Source organism: Rattus rattus, chromosome 3, assembly GCF_011064425.1.
Source record: "Rattus rattus isolate New Zealand chromosome 3, Rrattus_CSIRO_v1, whole genome shotgun sequence".
NCBI classification, from domain to species: Eukaryota; Metazoa; Chordata; class Mammalia; order Rodentia; family Muridae; genus Rattus; species Rattus rattus.
The window spans coordinates 118,111,751-118,132,315 of NC_046156.1; the positions used below are offsets into that span (position 1 = coordinate 118,111,751).

Genomic DNA, 20,565 nt, shown 5'->3' on the forward strand with positions numbered 1-20,565 from the left:
GCAAACTAGAACTTGAGACTCAGGGAACTAAACTGAGGCCAGTGTGGACCTGATGACTCACTCATGGCTTTAACTTATTGCTGATAACTTATTGCTGTTTAGGCTGTTTCATTTCCCTTCAATGACCATGCCTGACAATGTCCCTTCCAATGGGACATAGCATAATGCACTGTATTGTGTCAGTCTGCCCTCAATCAGATAACATGCAGTAACAGGATCCTTAACAAAAGGCCTTTATTCTCAAGGTTGGTTTACAGCAAGTCAAGAGCAATTGTAAGTGGGCCAAAGGAAGACTTTATGGCTTATATTTCAATTTATATAATTAAATATATTTGCAATATTTAAATACTGTCCAAACTTGTTTTTTATTGATACAATTGAACTTTACAATATTGTCATAAAACTATGAACAGAGTCTCTGGAGAGGGAGGAAGGTAATAATGGGGGGAAGAGAGGAGGGGGTGTGGTGGGATTTAAATATATTAGCCAGGTTAAAGCATGCAAAAGATAAGACAGATGCAGTAAATTAATATGACAATGGTATTGAATTTACCCACTACAAGTTTACACAGTTGGCCACAAAAATATTAGCAAACACCAATTTGAGGTCTAGTGAATGGCCCTAACTCTGACTTGGACATGAGATGCAAAACTCCCTTTGCACTTGTAGGATCAGCTTCAGTGGTGGTGTTACAGCATGAGTTTGGTGTCGTATAAGCTTACTTCCCACACTGCAAAAGACAACGGTTGGAAACATGCTCTGTGACTTAAAAAGCACTAATGGATTAACAACACAGGTCACTGAAGGACCAAAATTCCTTAATATTCACATTAACTTTCCCCACGAAAAGCTTCAAATATAATCTAATAAAAAAAATAGAGTTCTCAAGACAAATCTTTAGCATAATTTACAGAAGCAGATTTAAATAGAAGAGTCCCAAACCACACTCATCCTAAACTACACATAACCAAGAGTGACCCCTTTCTCTACCTTGATATTAAAGTACAGTGGCCTCAGCAAAGGCTGCAATGCCACCAGGAGTCCCAAGAGCAGAAGGGACAAACCAGACAAAGAGATTGTTAGGATCTCTTTATTTCCAAATTGTAATATATTCATATTCTAACTAAGGGGAAGGGGAAGGGTTCATGTGACTGCCTGTTTCCCAGGGACTCTGAGAAAGTCTCAACTCCTCAGAGATTCCAGAAAGTAACTGTCCTTTAACAACAGGGTGGTGACCCGAGACCTGAGGACAAGTGAACTTGATCCCACAAAGTCCTACTGTCCCTCTAACAAGTTGATGAGTCCATTGGCGAGAGAGTCAAGATGCTCCTGTCATTGGTATAGAACGGATCCGACGCACTCCACAGCCTGAAAGGAACAGGAAGAGTTAGTTGGGTTCACCATAATCACTATTCAGTGGAAAAACAAAATGAAACGAAACCAGGACCTAAAGTAAAATGTAGGACTAAAATACAATTTAAATTTTAAAATAAACACTGATTCATTTCTTAATGCTAAAGAGTTTTTCAGTGTAGCACTGAATCCTATTCTAGATTGTATAAAAACTTGAGAAAAATTATATGATAGCCATACAGAAATGAACTCCAATCTATGATAAATTCATTACCAGTGCCAGTTTCTAGGTAATAGCTATAATGTGCTTTTGAAATCTTAATAACCAGAGAAGAAGCAAACTGTTAAGAATTGCACACATCCAGGTGCTAGGTGCCAGAGGATGCAAACTCGGGAGCTGACAGAGCGTCTGCCATGCAAACACGGAACCTAAGTTTGGACTCACACCTCTGCCTAAGAAGCCGAGCCTGACTGTGTGAGCCTGGGAGGCCAGCACTGGAAGGCGGAGACAAGCAGGTCCACAGGCTCACTGGTGAGCAGCCGTACCAGACTGGCAGATACCGGGTTCAGGGAGAGACCATTACCATACACAAGGGGGGAACAACTGAGGGACAAGTGCACTCCTGCCTCTGGTACAGACACAAACACGCAGGCACGCAAGCACGCACGTGCACATGCACATGCACTCCCACACAAGAAGGTACATGTACACCACACACACACAAACAGCAAAAGTAAAAAAAAAAATGTTTAGTTTTATTGAAAAATGAACTTGTATTTGGATATTACAGAAAAACAAATAAAGCTACCAAAAGTCTTTGGAATGAATAGTGAAATTCATATCATTGGTCACTTCTTTTCGGGTATAAATTCTACTCTAAGGATTTTAGCTTTATTACTCTGAATGTCGTCAGTGGTTAGCATCAGAGGGTATCAAAGACACTTGCGGTTCTTCACTAGTATAGAAGGCTGATTGACAGACAAGGCCTTAACTAAGCAAGTCAGCATTACTTACGCTGTCGTTTAGAATTACCCTGAATTAGCTTAAGATGGAGTAATAACTCCATAAAACAGATTGCCACACTTAAAACACATGCCCTTAGCCCAGGGACAGTGTAAACACCAAACGTGCATAACTTTAAACACATAGCACACAGCACTACGAGGGTCTCCCCCTTCCTTAGGCAGGGCTAAAGCTGGGACTCATTTGTACCCAGCCTCTCTTTTCTCACGGACTCTCTGTGTATCCAACTTAGGCTTAAGTCAGCGGCCAGGTAACACAATTGCAGAAAGTCTGTATCCATTTAAGAGTTGTTTCATCATGGTTTTCAGAGAAGCCTAGGACCCTCCACCTTGACTGAGGAGGGTCCTGTTTACAATTGTCGAGCACAGAGAACTGAAATCTGGCAGGTACTAGGCAGCCAACATAAATAAACAAAAGTAAGACTATGACTATCTCTTGCTGAGTATGGGGAAGCAGGGTTCTTGTAACTGTAACTGCCTACACCCTAATGGAGTTAAATGTTCAATTCTAATCAGCAGGAATCCTTCCTTAGTTTTTCCTCTTTGCAAACACTGCTTACACATAGAAAAATTGATCAGGTGATGTCTCCTTTGTTTTTCATCTTTTCAAACACACATGCATGCGTTCATGTTAGATATTACTTTGAAAAACTATTCAACACCAGAAACACCGACTAGCTAATGATTTCTTCCTTCCCTCACACTCCCCTCCCAGGGCCTTCAACATGCTAGGAAAGTGCTTTACCAGTCAACTGATAGCCTATCTCTGTATTACTTTTGAATTTTGAGGCAGGCTCACTCTACGTTATCTAAGCAGGCCTTGAACTTGCAAACCTTCTGCCTCTGCTTCCCACGTGCTGAGGTTGGCAGTGTCTATTATGACGATGGTTAATGTATTAACTGTCAGCCTGACAATCTAGAATCACCAAGGAGATGACCTGTGGGCATGTCTGTAGGATTATCTTAATTACATTAATTGATAGAAAGTGGAAACTGTGTGGGACCATAGCTTCAGCCGGGGATCCTGGATTGTATAAAATGGAGAACAAAAGATATCAGCACCAACAACAAAATGAGTAGAGCAAGAGCATGCATTCATCTGTTTCCTAACTATGGAGGCACTGTGGCCAGCTGCTTTACACCTTGAATGCCCTGCCATGATGGACTCTGCCCTTGGACTGTAAGCAAAATAGGCATTTTCTTCCTTAAGTTGCTTTTGTCAGAGCGTCCAATCACATTAACAAGAAACGAAACTACGGCAATCACAACGCCAAGTCTCTGTTTTGTTTGTTTTTTTTCTTTCTTTCTTTCTTTTTTTTTTTTTTAAGAGTCTCATTAAGTGGTTCAGGCTCAAACTAAGATCCCCTTGTCCCAAATTCCCAAGTATCTATGACTAACAGTAGGTAATTCATTATGACTGGAAGTAAAAATTCAGAGATGTCAGTCAGTGCTCAAATACAGCTCCTTAGGATAGAACGTGGTGTACCCTTACACGGCACCTTGATGCTCCTTTGGAAACTGAACGTACTGTAGGATATAGTCCCTTAGCATAAGATAAAAATGTAGGAAGTCTTCTGTGTCTGGATAGTACGAACTTAGCAGATGGCCCATGTGCATAGGGAAGCTGTTTGGTCTCCAGAGATGCTCAGTATTGTTAATGGTAACGCAGCCCTGAGTTGCCACATCTTGTACTGGAGGGCTCAGCCTTGCCTGTCCTTTCAAACTGGACATGAGCCACAAATGTAGAATAGAGGCAGTTTCATATCGAAACATAAATACTAAAACTATTTCACATATACATGTAGGAACTATGACTATCAGAGTATGATACAATGGGCTACAGTAATTTTCACACAGCCTTCTGAAAAACACCAACTCGCTCAGTGCCTTGTGACTGTCTGCACAGAGGTTTTGGGCTGCTTAGCTAGGAGGAGAAAAAAATGGCAACAGTAACCAAAGGCATAGTCTGAGATGCTGATAGCCCTGGAAGCCATTTGGTGTCTGCCAGTGAAAGAATTAATTACTAAAGCAAACCTTTAACTAGGGAAAACCACCTTAGAAAAAAGAACATGGCATAATTCTCAGTAAACAGAAATAATGACAGTAATAACCACCTTTAAAAAGACATGCTGAGGGCTGGAGAGATGGCTCAGTGGTTAAGAGCACAGACTGCTCTTCCAGAGGTCCTGAGTTCTGAGCAACCACATGGTGGCTCACAACCATCTGTAATGGGATCCAATGCCCTCTTCTGGTGAGTCTGAGGACAGCTACAGTGTACTTATAGATAATAAATAAATAAATCTTTTTTTAAAAGAAAGAAGACATGCTGAAATAAACCCAGTAACTCCGAGGTGCATGGTCAAGGGCAGTTGGGGAAAGAGCAGTAAAGGGGCAGGCAGGGGCTCAGAGCCTGCAGCTGACTAAGAAAGCAGGCGTGCACAGAAGACAAGGGAAGGCGCATTAAAAATCAATTCTAGTCTTTTAATCGCTGGCAGGTATTTCTGTCTAAAGACAATTTTCTACTGAAGTAAAAACTATGTAAAGTTCTAATATACTATCTGAATCTAAACTCCATCTTGGTTCCAAGCAATAAAGAATGTCATCAGGTAAAATAATAGTGTAAGACCTTTCTGATATATCTTCTTTTCAAACGTCTGTGTTTAAGATACCAATATCCCAATACATTTACCTGTTCATCACAATCTGTTATATAGGATGAAATTTCTGCTACACTGCAGAAATATTTTGGATCATCTGTCATATTTCAAGTCAGAATAAATGAGGCCAACGTCATATGCAGTGTATTTACAATGTCAGGCAAAGCTAAAGATAAAGTAAGTTGAGAACTCGTCACAAGAAACTACATTTCATATTATGTGAATAATACTGCACCTGTTATTTTTCAAACTGTAAAGCTAACCAAATGTTAAAGTTATTTTACCAAAGGACAGACAGACTGCTTCATTTGTACCTTTCCCCTAGCATTTCCCTAGGCTCTCTTACACCTGATTTGCAGAAGGCCTTAACGTCCCACAGCACGCTGGGGAGAATGGGCACAGCTCCTTTCTGTGGAATCACAACTTTAACTGCGCTGCTGTTTTGACCTGGCTGGGGAAGTGGTGTGAGACCAGGCACAGAGGCGATTTCACTCTCTATCTAGTTCTAATAATCAAACTCACATTGGGTAAATATGAAGAGATTTTTAAAAAGAATTTTAAATGCTATTTACACCAAAATAGATTTCTGGGTGATGATCTATAAAAACAAGCTGTGATAAATCTAAGAAACAGACAAGAATGGACAAAGCCCCACAGATTCTTCTGACCCATAGTTTATGAAAGTTAATATTAGCAGCTGTTAGCATTAAGCTCTGCCCCACAGTTACCTGGCAACAGCCAGGTGCGCCTGACTCACTATAAAAGGGGCTGCTTGCCCCCTCCTTGCTCTCTTGCTCCTCTCTTGCCTTCCTGCCCCTACTTTCTCCCCATTCACTTCCCCTTCCATGTGCTCATGGCTGGCCTCTATTCGTCTTCTCCCCCCCCCCCTCCCACCTTTCTCTGCCACTGCTACCCTCTCAACTCCTCTCCCCATGCCCTGAATAAACTCTATTCTATACTATACTGTCCATGTGGCTGGTCCCTCAGGGGGAAGGGATGTCTCAACATGAGCCCGCTGAGGCACCCCCTTCCCCCATACCTCATCACACCTCCATAGAACATATCCCCTCCTCTCTTTATCTTTTTATAAACACATCAGTAGCATTGTTAAAATCTGTTTAACCATAAATTTTAATTGGATATAAATGCCAAATAAAGGAATCTTAAAATGAAAACTCACTTTAAAATTCATTACAGATATCTTAGGAAGGAGCATGATGCAGAATAAAAAGCCTTCTCTATGTAGCTGTGAAAGAAAGACTGACTCGCCTTGGAGAGCACAGATAAAGAATAAGGAAAGTGGAGATGCTTGTCGTTGGGCGGGGCAGTTATTTGTGTATCAGAAAAGTGGCAGGAAAGCAACAACAAAACCAAACCCTAGCAGAGAATAAAGCAGGGGCAGAGGTGAAATACTAATAAAATCAGCCGTACACTGAGGAAGAGCGTCACACACACACACCTATTCACCGCAGCTTAGAAAGGCTAAAACCAGTAAGTCCTCCCCAGGATGGAGTCTCCTCAGAGCTGCCTTCTCTTCCTTTGAGTGAAAAGACCAAACCACAAAGCTACAAAGTGACGTCTACAAATCAAAGAGTGACTGATGTGAATCAACAGCAGGCTCCCTGTTTCACCCAGGACACTCATGTGCAGCAGAGGCTACCCAGTGAAATGTCCCACCTGCTGATATGGTTGGGACTACACCGTCCTATGACTCGGTCCAGCACTCTTCCAACAGATGCGCACGGGGTCTCTCCAGGGAAACAGCATATGGAGTCCAAGCACTTGACACCTGAAGGGGCTTCAGCAAGCTGTGGGAGAAGAGCAAGTTACTTATTCACAGATTCGGACGTCAGGAAACCATAAAGAGATCAAAACAGGCACCTTGAGACTGAAAGCAGCGGACATGAACATACACACGGTACAATGTGGGAAGCAAGCACCTGCAGAGTCCAGTCACATATACATGTAAACCCTCCTGCTCTACGCGGAACCTAGATAACTGCTGGTATAAAAGTGAAGAGACGGCATTTCCGTCTGTAAAGGTTTGTGGTTTTGCCACTTGATCTGCTATGGTCAGTTGGCTATGCCAACTCCTTAGAAGGCAGTGACTAACTCTAGTTCATCTCTGCACTTCCTGCAATTCTGGCTGAAGGACAGATGCCCAGCCCCTGACAACAGTAGACTGCAAACCTCTCTTGAGGACTGGGAAATAACAGTCTGGCAGGACCTAGCTTGTCTGGTAAGAATAAGATTAACATTTCTTATGCGCCTTTCAAAAACAACCAAAACACAGCCACGCCACTTTCCTTCCCCTTAAGTGCTGAGCAGCTCTGAGGTGCTGCCTCTGCGGATCAGCAGCTTATCTACTTCAACAGTGAGCTGGTGGCACGTGGATCAAGGCTTGTCAAGCAAGCCGGTGGTACGATTAGGATCTGAAATTGAATTGATCAGATTTCTAAGATGTCTGACTTAGGCACAAATAGACTCAGCAAGATGATAACTCAGCTCAATACTACAGCAGCCTTAGCTATTAAAGATAACTCAGCTCAGTACTACAGCAACCTTAGCTATTAAAGATAACTCAGCTCAGTACTACAGCAGCCTTAGCTATTAAAGATAACTCAGCTCAGTACTACAGCAACCTTAGTTATTAAAGCGAGGGCAAGTGTCTGACCACATAGCAGTGAGTCCCAACCCTCAAAGTGTGTGTTTCTCTCTGTTTCTCTTGTTTCTCTTCTCTCTCTCTCTCTCTCTCTCTCCCCCCCCCCCCCCCCCCTCCCCTCCCTTTCTGGATGGCCTGGAACTCAGTGAGTAGATTAGATCAGACTGACTTTGAAATCACAATGATCTACCGCTACCTTCTGAGTGTAAGGTTAAAAATTTACCTGAATTTATTTTTTTATGTATATAATGTTCTGTACAACACATTTTAGAAGATGCAGAGGAGAGGGAGAGAATGTTGGTAAAGCTCACATCTACAAGGTTGGAAATCACCATGCGCCATGTGAGGATGGTAACAGAGGACACTGTGGCAACCACGATGGACAGAGACAGATGGGAATGTAAATAACCGGATATCTGGAAAGCAAGCACGTGGTGGAGTGCTACAGTATCCACGTATGGACTCCCTGCCCATTCCAAGCAGTGGGAGGTAGAACAGGGTCTCTTGTTTTAAGTGTCTGGTTGTACCTAAACCCTGGGCTCTGCTAAGCACTGAGAAAGCAAACCTCACATATTCTTTAGCTTAAACATCTTTGTTTTCAAACTCTATTTAACGAAACATTGCTTTATGTTCTGTTAGATTTTGACATAAACATTTCATTTTGAAAAGGGGAGGGGTTTCTATGACTAATTAAGACCCTTGGAAAACACTAATCTCACACAGCTTTCAACAGGCTCTCAGACTGTCAGGAGAGGGCTTATGTCCCAGCTAGTGGGCTGGAGACCGCCATCTTACAATCTGCTGTGTCATTTTTTTCACACCATGTATTTGGATCATATTTTTCTCCTCCCCCAACTCCTCAAAGATCCTCCCTATCTTCCTACCCAACTTCATTTTCTCTCCCTTAAAAAAAAACAAAAACCCAGTAAGACAAAAAAAAAAAAAAAAAACCAAAAACAAAAGAAACACACACACACACACACACACACACACACACACACACACACCACACACACACACACACACACAATTTTGTGTTGATCAACTACTTAAAAAACTGTTTCTCTTACCCGACCCAATGTACCAAAACCATGAACCATTAACTACCACCGAAGGGACATACATTTATGATAAAGAACTCTGGGTGATACTGGCTTAGGCAAAGGGCTCTCATCAATTCCCAGTTTGGGCTTTGCTGATTCCTGTGCTCCCATAAGCTCAAGTTTCTTTCCTGAAGGGAGGATGCTCCCCTATGTGCTCCACACCAACCATTGTGGGTGGTGTAGTTCATGCTTGTGGGTGTGGTTCAGGTTAAATACTATTACCTCTGACTGGAAGGACTCTCTAAATTCTCTTTATGGCTTCTGAAGTATCTCTTGAATGGTGAAAGCCCTGAAAGCCAACTGAAGGAGGCAGTGGCAGTTATCAGACGGGGCAGCTCTAGACTCATCCAGTGAGGTGAGGGTAAAGTGAGAAGCCAGAGAAGCAGTGTGAGGCACAGTGACACTGCGGGCTCAATGGTAACCTCCACAGACTGCCACTGGGCAGGAAGGAAGTGCTTCTGGGCTGGTAGAGGCAGAGTTAAGAAAAGCTTGAAAACATCTGACACACTAACTCTGCAGCAGGTAAATTTAGTAAGTTATTGTTAAACCAGGGATTACTTTCTACATGTTCTAGTAAATAACTCAGTCTTACCGTCAGCATGGCAGTATGGGGACTTGAAGGACAGGGTATTTCAGAAGCCATGGGACTGATGTTTAACACATTCCTTCAGGAAGTACTGAGCTATCCTAACAACTAGAGAGGAAGTGCTTTGTCTGCAACTTTTAAGTCCTACACTTTGCTTATAGCTGCTGCTCAGCCAGCTGAGGAAGATCGTTTGAAAGTCACATCCACAGGTCACAGGTTTGGTCCATCTATGTGCTGAAGAATGCTTGAATCTGTATCTGGTTTCAGGTAGCTGTCCCACATCACTTAAACCTATGGCTAAATGTTAAATCCTAGACACCCAAGAGAGCAACATGTCAAAACTATTATATAATGCCCTCTTTCAGATCATCTAATGAGTGAAATAAAAGTAACCCCCCCTTGCAAAAAAAGAAAAAAACAACAACAAAAGAAATAGTAACGACAACAATTCCGGGGCGTTGTAAATGGTGAACTCTGCAAAGATGTCCCCTGAAACCCGGCTCTGAGCCAGCGAAGCTCCAGTAGAGCTTTCCCGGCACATCACCTACCCCAACACTCAGGATCAGACAGACAGAGAACCTAGGGCCACAGCAGTCGGTGGAATGAGAGTGGGAACAGAGTCTCCTTTCATTCAAAGTAACAAGAAGGGAGGCTTTTAATGTTTAGGAAATGTGGAAGCCACAAAAAGTAATGGTGTGAGATGCCATTTGGTTGCACCGTAACCAGCTTTGACTATACAGGCATTTTGATCATTAAGTAGTCGGCCTCACGCTCCAGCACACCGGGTTCCCAAGTTCCTAGGCAACATCCCCAACCCCATCCCATGGGAGCACAGCATGGCCATGACAGCCTAGTGAAAAAGAACCACCTTTATAGACCTAAATTCTGAAATAAATTGTGACTTACTGCTCATTGCCATATCAAGGGATGAATGCTGAATTTTTGTTAGTTACCAAACAACTTCCTTAAAAAGTTAGAAAGCTGTATCTTAACATTTTAAATATTTTTACTCTAATTTTATCAACTAAAGGTTTTTTTTTAATTGTAAGTAAGAATTGTCAAATTATTAACTGCGTTAGGGCTTTTGCCCATAAATTACATACATACATATATGTGTGTATGTATGAAACCTTATCTAGATTTAAGGTTTGCTTTTAGAGAAATGTCTTTTAAAATGTGAAATCAACAATCAAATTATTGCTGACTGTCAAATTTTTTGCTAAGAATTCCAAGTTCTCAAGAGAAATCGGGATTTTTCTCTGCTCATACAGCAGTTAGGGATGGCTCAGGATGGCTGGCCCTCTATTCCAAAGCTCCTGAAACGAGGACCTGTTTACAGCTTATAGTTTGCTCCTTCACCTTTCTGTTCTCCTTCCCACCACAAGAAGCAAACAATTCCAAAATGATAAAACGTTGAAAGACATTTACAAATGTGAATGAAATACCCCCATGTTGGTTCGGGAGGTTCCTAGCGAGGTATTTCTATAGATGTCTCATTTTAACACAAACATAAAATAATAAAATCTATATTGAGTGGGAGCTGGGGCGAGGGCTCGGCAGGCAAAGCTTGCTGTGTAGGCATGAGGACTGCAGTGGAGTCCCAGAGTCCATACAGAAGCCCAGTGGGTGTGGCAGCCTGTCTGTAATTCCAGTACTGGGTAAGTGGAGACAGAGACTCCTGTTTCTAGAGTAAGCTGGCTGGCTAAACCAACTGAGACAGGGAACACTAGAGTAAATTGAGAGAGGTGGGGTGAGGGGAGGAGGCTGGCCCCGCTTCAGTGGATAAAGTGCCTCCTAGGATTGGCCTGGGAACTTCACACGTGAACATGCTTAAGCACTCCCACACACATGCACACACACTCCTCATATGCACACAGACCATGCAAAGATAAAACTAAATGAAAATTTATATTGATTATATAAACATTTTTATAACTGACATTCCTATTTTCAAAGGAGACTGGAGCCATTTTATTTAAATGATGTATATATTAAATTGGTTCTTTAACAATATATGAATGGAAATTTATAGTTTGGGTAAGGAAGAGCATCAGTATTTGTGAAACATTAAAATTCCTCATTATAATGGAAAAGGGACAGTCATAGTTGAAAAATCTACTTATAAATTCCAGGGTCTTGTGGGATGATGTCACAGGTGAGGCAGGTACAAGACAGAAGGAGGCCTGTCATTGGACGAGCAGGAAGGATGGGTGGGAGAAAAGTTTGAAGGAAGAGGAGGAGACTGGAACAGAAAGGAGGAAGAGACAGGAGGGAGAGGGAGAGGGAGAGGGAGAGAGAAAGAAGCCATGGCAGGAGAATATGGCGGGTGACGTTAAGATTCCACGCTGTACCTTTACAGGTTGTCAGGAATGTTTATAAGGGATGGATGTGTATTGAGCTTTGTATGTTTAGGTGGGCAATTATATCTTATCAACTGGGCCAAAGCTTATTGTGTTGTGTGTTCTTTCATGTGTAGATTTAAGTGTAATGGAGTGTGGGGTGGCTGGCCTGGGCCGCCACAGAGTTGGGATGTGTGTTTCTGGCATGGAAACCTGCCTTGGGAACTGGATGGGTAGAGAGATTGCTGCCAGGCTCAGAGAGAGGCCTTTGGCAGTGTGATAGGAGATGGAGCAGAGCGGGTGAGACGCTTTGCTGACTGAGAATTAACATATCCAGCAGACATCTTGGGGCACTGCGGTGCTGAACCTAGCGAGGTCAAAGACAGCTATAGTTTTTTATTTTTTATATTTTTACAACAACAGAGTCTCATGTAGCCCAGGCTGACCTTGAACTTGCTATGTAGTTAAGGATGACCTTGAACTCCTTCCTGATCTTTCTGACTCCATATCCTGAGGGCCAAGGTTGAAAATACATGTGGACATGTCCAGTTTATGTAGAGGCAGGATTGAACCCATGGCTTTGTGCAGGCTAGGCAAGCACTCTACCAACGACTACATCCCCAGCCACCTAACTATAGTCTTTTGCAACATACCAAATCAAAATGAAAATTCAGAACTCACTTGACTTTCTTCTGAACTACTACTACTGTTTCTACTAATAATAACCGAGAAATAATTAGCTGCCATCGCTGAGGGCAACTTGCTAAAGAAATCTAACTTTAAAGTATGTTGAATTATTAGACATGTTCTATAATCTGATTATAGAAAAGCTTAAACATTTATAGTCTTTAAGTGGCTTTGTCCTCAAATTTCTCTATTTGCTTATTCCAGATGAGACAACAACATGTTCCTTAATAAAAATCACACTAAAATGACAATTGTAGCCTAAGGAAAAACAGAATTATTGGTGATAGGATTTATAATTGCTACAAATCAAAATATTGTTCATATCCAAACTACATCTAGAAGTAGCTTGGATTTATTCTTCAAAGGGAGAGTAAACTATCCCCATAACTATAACTTTTATATTTACTTAGTCTATGTATGTGTTTTGCCTGTATGTATGCATGTGTGTGTGTATGTATGTATGTATGTATGTATGTATGTATGTATGTATGTATGTATGTGCATGATGTCTAGGCCTGAGGATGGTTATGAGTCATTATGTGAGTGCTGGGAATGAAACCCAGGTTCTTTGTAAGAACAGGAAGTGAGCTGTCTCTCCAGCCCCAACAATCTTTTTTTTAATAGATAAAACTATGAAAATTTATGAGAAAAATAAGTCTGTTAAATTACAGTTAATGAAAAACTATTCACTAAATCTAAACACACTTGCTCATTTGATAATTCAACTCAAAAGACCGGAGAACTTCAGTAACTCAGCGTCTACATTAAATTGTATAAAAATATAGACAATTACAACTTCAAAGGGGATAACAATTTCAAAATGGGCAAGGCAAGCCATACTTTCAAAAACAGTGGAGAGGAGTAATTTCTTGAACGTCAGACAGCAGGCTGTGAAAATCTCTTACTACGATAGAATCTGAGGTGAAACATGATTTATCACTGTACAGACAAACAGATGTGAAATGAGAAATTCAGGAGTAAACATAAATAAAATGAAGGGATACAAACAAGGAAAAGAACTAAATGAAAACAACAGCCAAGGCACAGTGCAGAATTAGTACAGTGAAATGAAATGTGACGTTGACTCTCCATGGATGCCCCAAGCATGAGAATGCAGTGCACAAGTCCCCAAGAAGGCCCCGCAAAGTACTACCTAGTGCACGCAACAACTGTCCTGCTGGCTGCAAGCCTCAGCTAGCAGGTGCCTACTGTCCTCCCCTCTGTGCTGGCTTTCAGCAAATTCATATGCTGAGCCGACTGAACCCTTATCTTCTTCCATCTAGAAGGACAGAAAAGCGTAAGTCTCACATTCAGAATAACACTCCCACTGTATCATTTAAAACCAGAGCAGTAAGTTGGGTCTATGATCTGTGAGGCATAGACAAAAGCTCACAAACAGCACAGCTACTGTCACAGGACAGAAGGAGCCAAGGAGTTTCTTGGAGAGTGCAGCAAAGCAAAGCATGTGAAGCCACAAGTGCAAAGCTCTCGGAAGCACATGGGCTGGTAAAAATAAATCAACTTTCCTTCAGTTAAGTTCTAGTTCTTCTGAAAATTCAGAGCCATCAGGACTTAGCATTTATTTTCTTACCCCCACACTCTCACCTTGGACACTGCTCTACTTTACCCAGACTGTAGAGCAGAAGGGTCACGGGACCATAAACAGTACATGTGAGAAAGGGGTGTGATTTACTTATTATTACTTGTTAATGGAATAAATAGAAATATTTCTCTAGGGAATACTATGTTTTAAGTGTATGGGTGTTTTTGCCTGGTGCCTGTGGAGGCCAGAGGATTGTTTTGGATCCCTTGAAACGCCATGTGGGTGCTGGGAACTGAACCTAAGTCCTCTGAAGAACAGCTGCAGTGCTCTTAACCACTGCACCATCTCTATAGCCCAGGGAAGGCCAACTTACTTTGACCTTTGGTTTGAGGACGGTTATCTTCTTTGTTGCTGATTTTAAGTTAACAGCATAAAAACCTCCATGTGCTATATACAAACCTAGAATCCTAGAAAAGTACATGTGTTGGGCTGTGTATGGTGCAAACACTAGAGGGAGCAGTGAGTGTGGCCAGCGGTTGGGAGACCAGTAGTTCCTCCTTTCTTACACCTGATCCAAGATCCTGCTTTCATGGTAAACTTGTAGAATGAGAATGGTAATCTTACTAGTTTATTATAATATATAATACCTGGGATTTCTATAGTTTTCTTTCCCCTTTCTTTTATGTCTAGTATTAGTTTTTAAAAGGGGCTTGATTTTCACCAACACATGTAAAATTACACATTCATAACAATATAATTAATCACAATGCAAGTTATCTTCCCTTATCAAATGTTGTCCAGTGTTCTTTTATATAACAAACTCTCCTACTGGCAGAGTTAAAAAGTGGACCTTCAAATATATGATAGCCACTGATTGTAGAAAATCAGCTATTGATAAAATGGGATATACACTTTTTGCTCAACCAAAAGTCAAAACGAATTTTTACATTTGAGTTTAGTTCTTGGAAATATGAAAAACAGTTACTACTCATTTACAATATATAATTACTGTAGTTGTCACTCAATGTTAAACATCTGAAAAAATTTAAAGCCAATAATAAAAACATAAAAAAGTTAGTAAAAGTTCAAAACATCTTTTAAATTATAAATTTATACTATATCACCTAAAAGGTTAAATAGTGTGTTATGCCATAGCTACTCATTTGATTATGTAAATGTACATAAATTAGAAATTTGGAGAATAAAAATCATTAAACATATACATAATTGTCAGGCTGGATGCACAGGCCTTTAATCCCAGCATTCACAAAGCAGAGCCAGACAGCCTGTCTCAAAACAAAAAACCCAACCAGTAAGTGTGTGTGTGTGTGTGTGTATGTGTGTGTGTGCATACATACATATTGACATGTTGCTATATTATCAAAAGTTCTAGGATTTCAGCTTTCATTTTCTTCTATCAAGACATTTTGAGACTAGTAGCTGTTTTTTATAAACTTCCAAATTAGCATGACTGTGGAAATATAGTTAAATATAACATGTAAAAAATATACATTTCAATTTATAGAAGCAGTAAAGAACAGCAAAGATATGAAATACATATCAGCCATTGTAGTATACAAAGACACACAAGCACATGGATTTATACTATAGATTAAGGCAAGACAAAAAACGAGCACTTCTCACTTCCAGGTAACTGCTTAGCGTAGGTTTAAAGTTTAGGATAGCTCTTTAACTACTGAACATGCAGGAGCAGACGTACACATGACTATGACAAGCAGAAGCATAAGATTATGCTAGAAAAGATAGGTATAAAATAGGTAATAAGGTACAGCTCTCTCCTCTTATGTTCAATTTCCATCTAAATTTTCTTCTTGAAGAATGGATATCATTTTCAAGTTTAATATACATATTAATTAAGGTTAAATTAGAGACAGAGCTGTGCATGCGTGATTCTGATTGATTGATGCATCTGCCCATCTTTTGGATATCACTTATTGACCTTGGCATGCATAAGCGTTAACGAGTTCTACTCCTACTCTACCTAAGTTTGCCCAGCTGATTCCTTGCCCTCGACAAAGGCTGCAGTGCGATGAACTCGTCACTTAAAGCCACTGTGTTGGAGTACATCTATAAGTGGACAGAAAAGGGATGGGACACACACAAGTCAGTGAGCTGTATTCATCACCTAGGAGACAGACACAGGACAAGCTTTTAAATACCAAACACCTGTTCCCACAAGAGCAGAAAATACACATGGTACACACACAAGTGATATTTGTAGGATGTCGGTCTTGCCATTAAAAAATTTGACTGTTCACTTTTAAAAACATGCTCTTATTCTGGAGGAAATAAAAGTACTGAGATAACTGCTGGCAGCTCTCCTTTTGATGTGACTTTTGATAACGAGCCCTATCTCCATCATTTGAAATCAGAAGGAATAGTGGAAGCTGAAATGGCCACCCCTACAGCAAAGGGATAGCATTGCCCTTGGGATATAAATGCCATATACTGCCCCAGTTTTAAAAGAAAAGAGAAGAAAAACCACAAACGACAGTAACAGGTTGGAAGACCCATGAATGGAAGTAAAACTTTCCTTTCCCTTCCCAAATGAGAGCAATCAGAACATCTCATTAATCATTTGGATATTAATTTACATAGAAAAAGGGAAAATTATTCTGATTTCATGAATGGTAAAATGATTTAGTATAAATTTCCCTTTTAATAAATTTTAACTTATGTTAAAACAAGTATATGGAGTATTTTTCAGCCTTTTTGTTTAAAAGCATAAAACATCAAATATTTCCTCTGTGATACTTTAAAACAAGGATACAGAAAAGGTAACAATAAGTAATATCATACCTTTTGGATCAGTAAGCAATCTCTATGAAAATACATGTGAAGCTTTCAAACCACAGAACAGTCAAGGACAAATATAAATAAAGGTTAACATGATGGTACTCATAAGTTTTGAGGGGAAATATAATATAGACCACAAGGTAAGACAAACTATCTCCACAAAGGTCTACACTGTGGAGCTAGAACAATCACTGGGCACACACACTTGTGCTGAGGAACCGAGTTCAGCTCCCAGCACCCACTCTGGGTGGTTCACAGCCACCTGCAGCTCCAACTCCAGGAGATACAGTACCGTCTTCTGGTCTCCAAGGACACCCGCAACCTTGTGCACATATACATATACAAATAATTGAAAATTAAAAACAAAATATTTTATTTGAAAAGCCTAAGCAAGTATAATAAGCATATTGAAAGTAATGCTTTGTTTGACTCTAAGTATTTTCTTCTGAATATTAAAAATAAGACAGAGCTTTCTGATGTAGATTTGAATAATGTTATCCAATGGAAGTCTGTCCCTGCTAGTGTAAGTATACACAGGCAGACGCAGAAATCCTGTCACTCCTTCAGCACCATTTAGAAAGCATTATGACAGAGAGAGACCCTCATTTCCACCATCTTATACTGTACTGACTGTAATCATACATTCAGTAAAACTACAGTATCAACTAAGGAATGATAAATAAAGCTGACGCAGCAGTGGAACAGTTTACCATCTACTATGCTTAAACATTCTCTACTTACTCCTCACTGCAGAGGGAATGAAAGACACTTCAATAATAATTTTACCAATGAGGAAATTATGGCATAGCTAGCAAGTAAAATAAAACTGGTCCCAAAATGTCATATCCTTAAGCATTGGCGTACTGCTAATGTCTGCTATAGTTTAGAGACATGGCTACATTAGAAATAACTTGGTAGTTTGATATTTAAAATTTTAAATTAGTATAATTAAAATTATAATTATTATAATTACTAGCAGCCATAAAAATTAATAGAAAAAATATGAAAAAATTAAAAGAACCACACTTAAAATTTTTGAAAAACTCTTTAATATAGGAATAGGCATTTTGTAATATAAAAAATGTGTAATTATAGTTACTCATTACTAACTGTTCTAACTGAAGAGCTACTGAGTGTGAAAGATGCCTACCTGTGCCTTTTGTGTACTTGTAGGATGAAGCTGTCGATCAAACACTTTCTTCACAACATCAACGAAGAGACAAGAAACAACCATAAGGAGTATGGCAAACCAAGCTGACCCACTTGACAGGAGCTGAATGAATACAGAGTACATATTCTGGGAGCCCAAAAATGGCCTGCAAAGAAAGACAGTAGACTTATTAAAAGTGATCATTGGCTGTGCATAGTATCACATGCCAGTAATATAAATATTTGCAAGACTATGCAGAACAACCTTGAGGCCTATATAGGGAGACACTGTTTTAGAAACGAGTGAAATAAAAACTCAAGAGTTAAATCACGATATCACCAAAACTTAAACAACTTAAAATAACAGGTTCAGGAGTGCCAGAGCATTTTTCTAATCGAATCTGGAAGAACTTAAATGAACTAATACAATAGGCTGTGTTAGAATGTAAACTCCACCTAAAGTATTGTACTAATTATTCCTTTTTCCTAATATGAAAATAGGAAATAGATAACCAGATAACCCTAGTTCCTGGCAAATTATAAAAAGAATAATGATGACTAGACTAATGTATGCTGTAGAAATAAAAAAACCAAGAAATAAGTGTGTAAAAACATATTTTCTATAGCTTACAAAACAAACAAACCATCTGGGCCAATGAGATGGCTTTGCTGGGTAAAGCACCCACTGCCCAAGCCTTACAGCTTGAGTTCTCTTCCTGGAGCCCAGTAAAGGTGGGATGAGAGAATTGGTGCCCTCTGACATCCACATATGTGCTGAGGCACTGAGCCCCTGACACCCACCACCAGCAACAACACCAGAACAACTTCCTGATTATCCAAATCTCAGACTTTTCTTTATAAATGCACTCAGAAACTCAGACCACAGTATTATGAAGGCATCCTTTTTTCGGTTTTTGTATATCTCAATTGTATGAGACTATAGGAAAAAATAGAAACAGAGAAAGGTTTACACAAAATACTATGTATAAGTGGGTTCTTTAATGATCCTTTTATGGTTGATGATCAATAGATTCAAGTTCTTTGTTCTTACCTTTAAAAGTTTTGCCCTGGGAAGTGACCTAAGGTACAATAGACACATGTAATACATATGCTCTCCAAAAAATAAGGTATCAGTCGACCACATTTACTAAAAGAACTTAGGGAAGCATGAATCATTAATCTTTCAGAGAGTTTACTAATGATCTACATTTAATGAGGGCAGAGCACACTGCTAACTTTTCACAGAGAAGTTTATGACATTGCATGAGTAAGTGATTTAAAATTAATACGGTTAATATAACAGCCATTCTATGAGGTCAGAACAACGCTTTAGAGTATCTTTCTTCTGGTTTTACCTTTGTGACCGAGACACTCAGTTTTCATGTAGAAAATTGAGGACAATAGGATTGAGTTGTGAATATCAACTCAAAGAAATGGACTAATCAGCATAATGTATAAAAATTATTATGAGCAGAATTTTGGTCATCAAGAAACCAATCACCATAAATGTCCACTATTGTTAAATCAACATAATTGAGACAGTGTAGTCACTTACCAGAGAATCCCACCATAAAACAAAGAGAATATAAAGTAAAATATAATAGATCCCCAGGTAACAAGATGGTTGATCCAAGTCCAGAAATGAGTTTCCAGTGCCATCTTAAAAAAACAAAAACAAAACAAGTGCCTTAGCAATATAAAATAATAGTTTACTGTAACTTGTCAATTAGACCCTGTCTAAAAGCCCTGTGGATCGGTTCCTTAGATAACACAGTACCAATGAAAGAATCTTAGTAGGAAATATTGGAATATTTTCCTTCTGAGGGGAAGCAGTATTGAGCTATTATGTGATGACAGACGTTACCCCAACTCTATGGCACATAAAACCAAATAACCCTGTTATTTTAGAAGATAAACAGTGAATCCAAATTTCAGTAGTCTGTAACCAAAATCATATGAAGCTTCTCAAAACAATGGACAAGAAGGAAAATTTACAGCAAAATTTAAATAAATGATTAAAATTTAGTGAGACCACTATTGCTGAAAAGCCAAAAGGGAAACTACATATGTGTTGGTAAAAGAGGAGGTAAGTGAGATCTACAGAGCACGTGCACACAGGTTTCTAATATCGTAGCATACCTTCACCGTGACTGTGATAACCATGACTGTGAAGACCAATGTACCGAATGTCCAGTTTCCAAACATCTAAACACAAGGAACAGACTGTGTGTCATTTACCAACACAATGTTAACTCCACTGTAAGACAAAAGTACCTTTATTCTTTACAAAAAGTATCTGAGTTATTTAAGACAGATATACACATGAACTCTGTGACAAGGACAAAACCAACTGAAGCCTTCTTGCGGTAACTATTCTGAACAATGACCCTTTGGGTAATACATAAAATCAGAAGTGTAAAGCCGGTTCAGAATGCAGACTTTGCTGCGTATCAAGACTGTCTTTATTTAGGATGATACAGTGTGTGCTGTATTCTTGTCTTGCTTGTCCACAGTTATTTTTTGAAATATTTCCAACTAGAAGTTACAACAAAACATTTGCTACAGTGCATTTGGATAGAAGAATCTGAGTAAACAAAAAAAAAAAAAAAAACCCAATAAAATAAAAAATAAACTTAAAATGGCCA

The 20,565-nt window shown here is 39.7% G+C and overlaps 1 protein-coding gene across 3 annotated transcripts in view; it reads right to left on the bottom strand.

Annotated features, from left to right (window-relative positions):
- Positions 1-217: 217 nt before the first annotated feature.
- The window catches only part of Atp11b (ATPase phospholipid transporting 11B (putative)), a 97,998-nt gene continuing 77,650 nt past the window's right edge, over positions 218-20,565 (bottom strand). The window contains exons 26-31 of one of the 3 annotated variants that reach the window (XM_032898507.1): positions 20,060-20,125; positions 19,476-19,579; positions 17,922-18,087; positions 15,957-16,042; positions 13,565-13,690; positions 6,735-6,842 (exon numbers count right to left, since the gene is read on the bottom strand). In XM_032898507.1, the coding sequence (XP_032754398.1) occupies positions 13,606-13,690; positions 15,957-16,042; positions 17,922-18,087; positions 19,476-19,579; positions 20,060-20,125 (507 nt within the window). In that variant the 3' untranslated portion in view covers positions 6,735-6,842; positions 13,565-13,605. Of the gene's footprint in view, positions 1,370-6,711; positions 6,843-13,564; positions 13,691-15,956; positions 16,043-17,921; positions 18,088-19,475; positions 19,580-20,059; positions 20,126-20,565 lie in introns of those variants that run through there. The other 2 variants (XM_032898506.1, XM_032898508.1) reach the window with 2 other exon arrangements.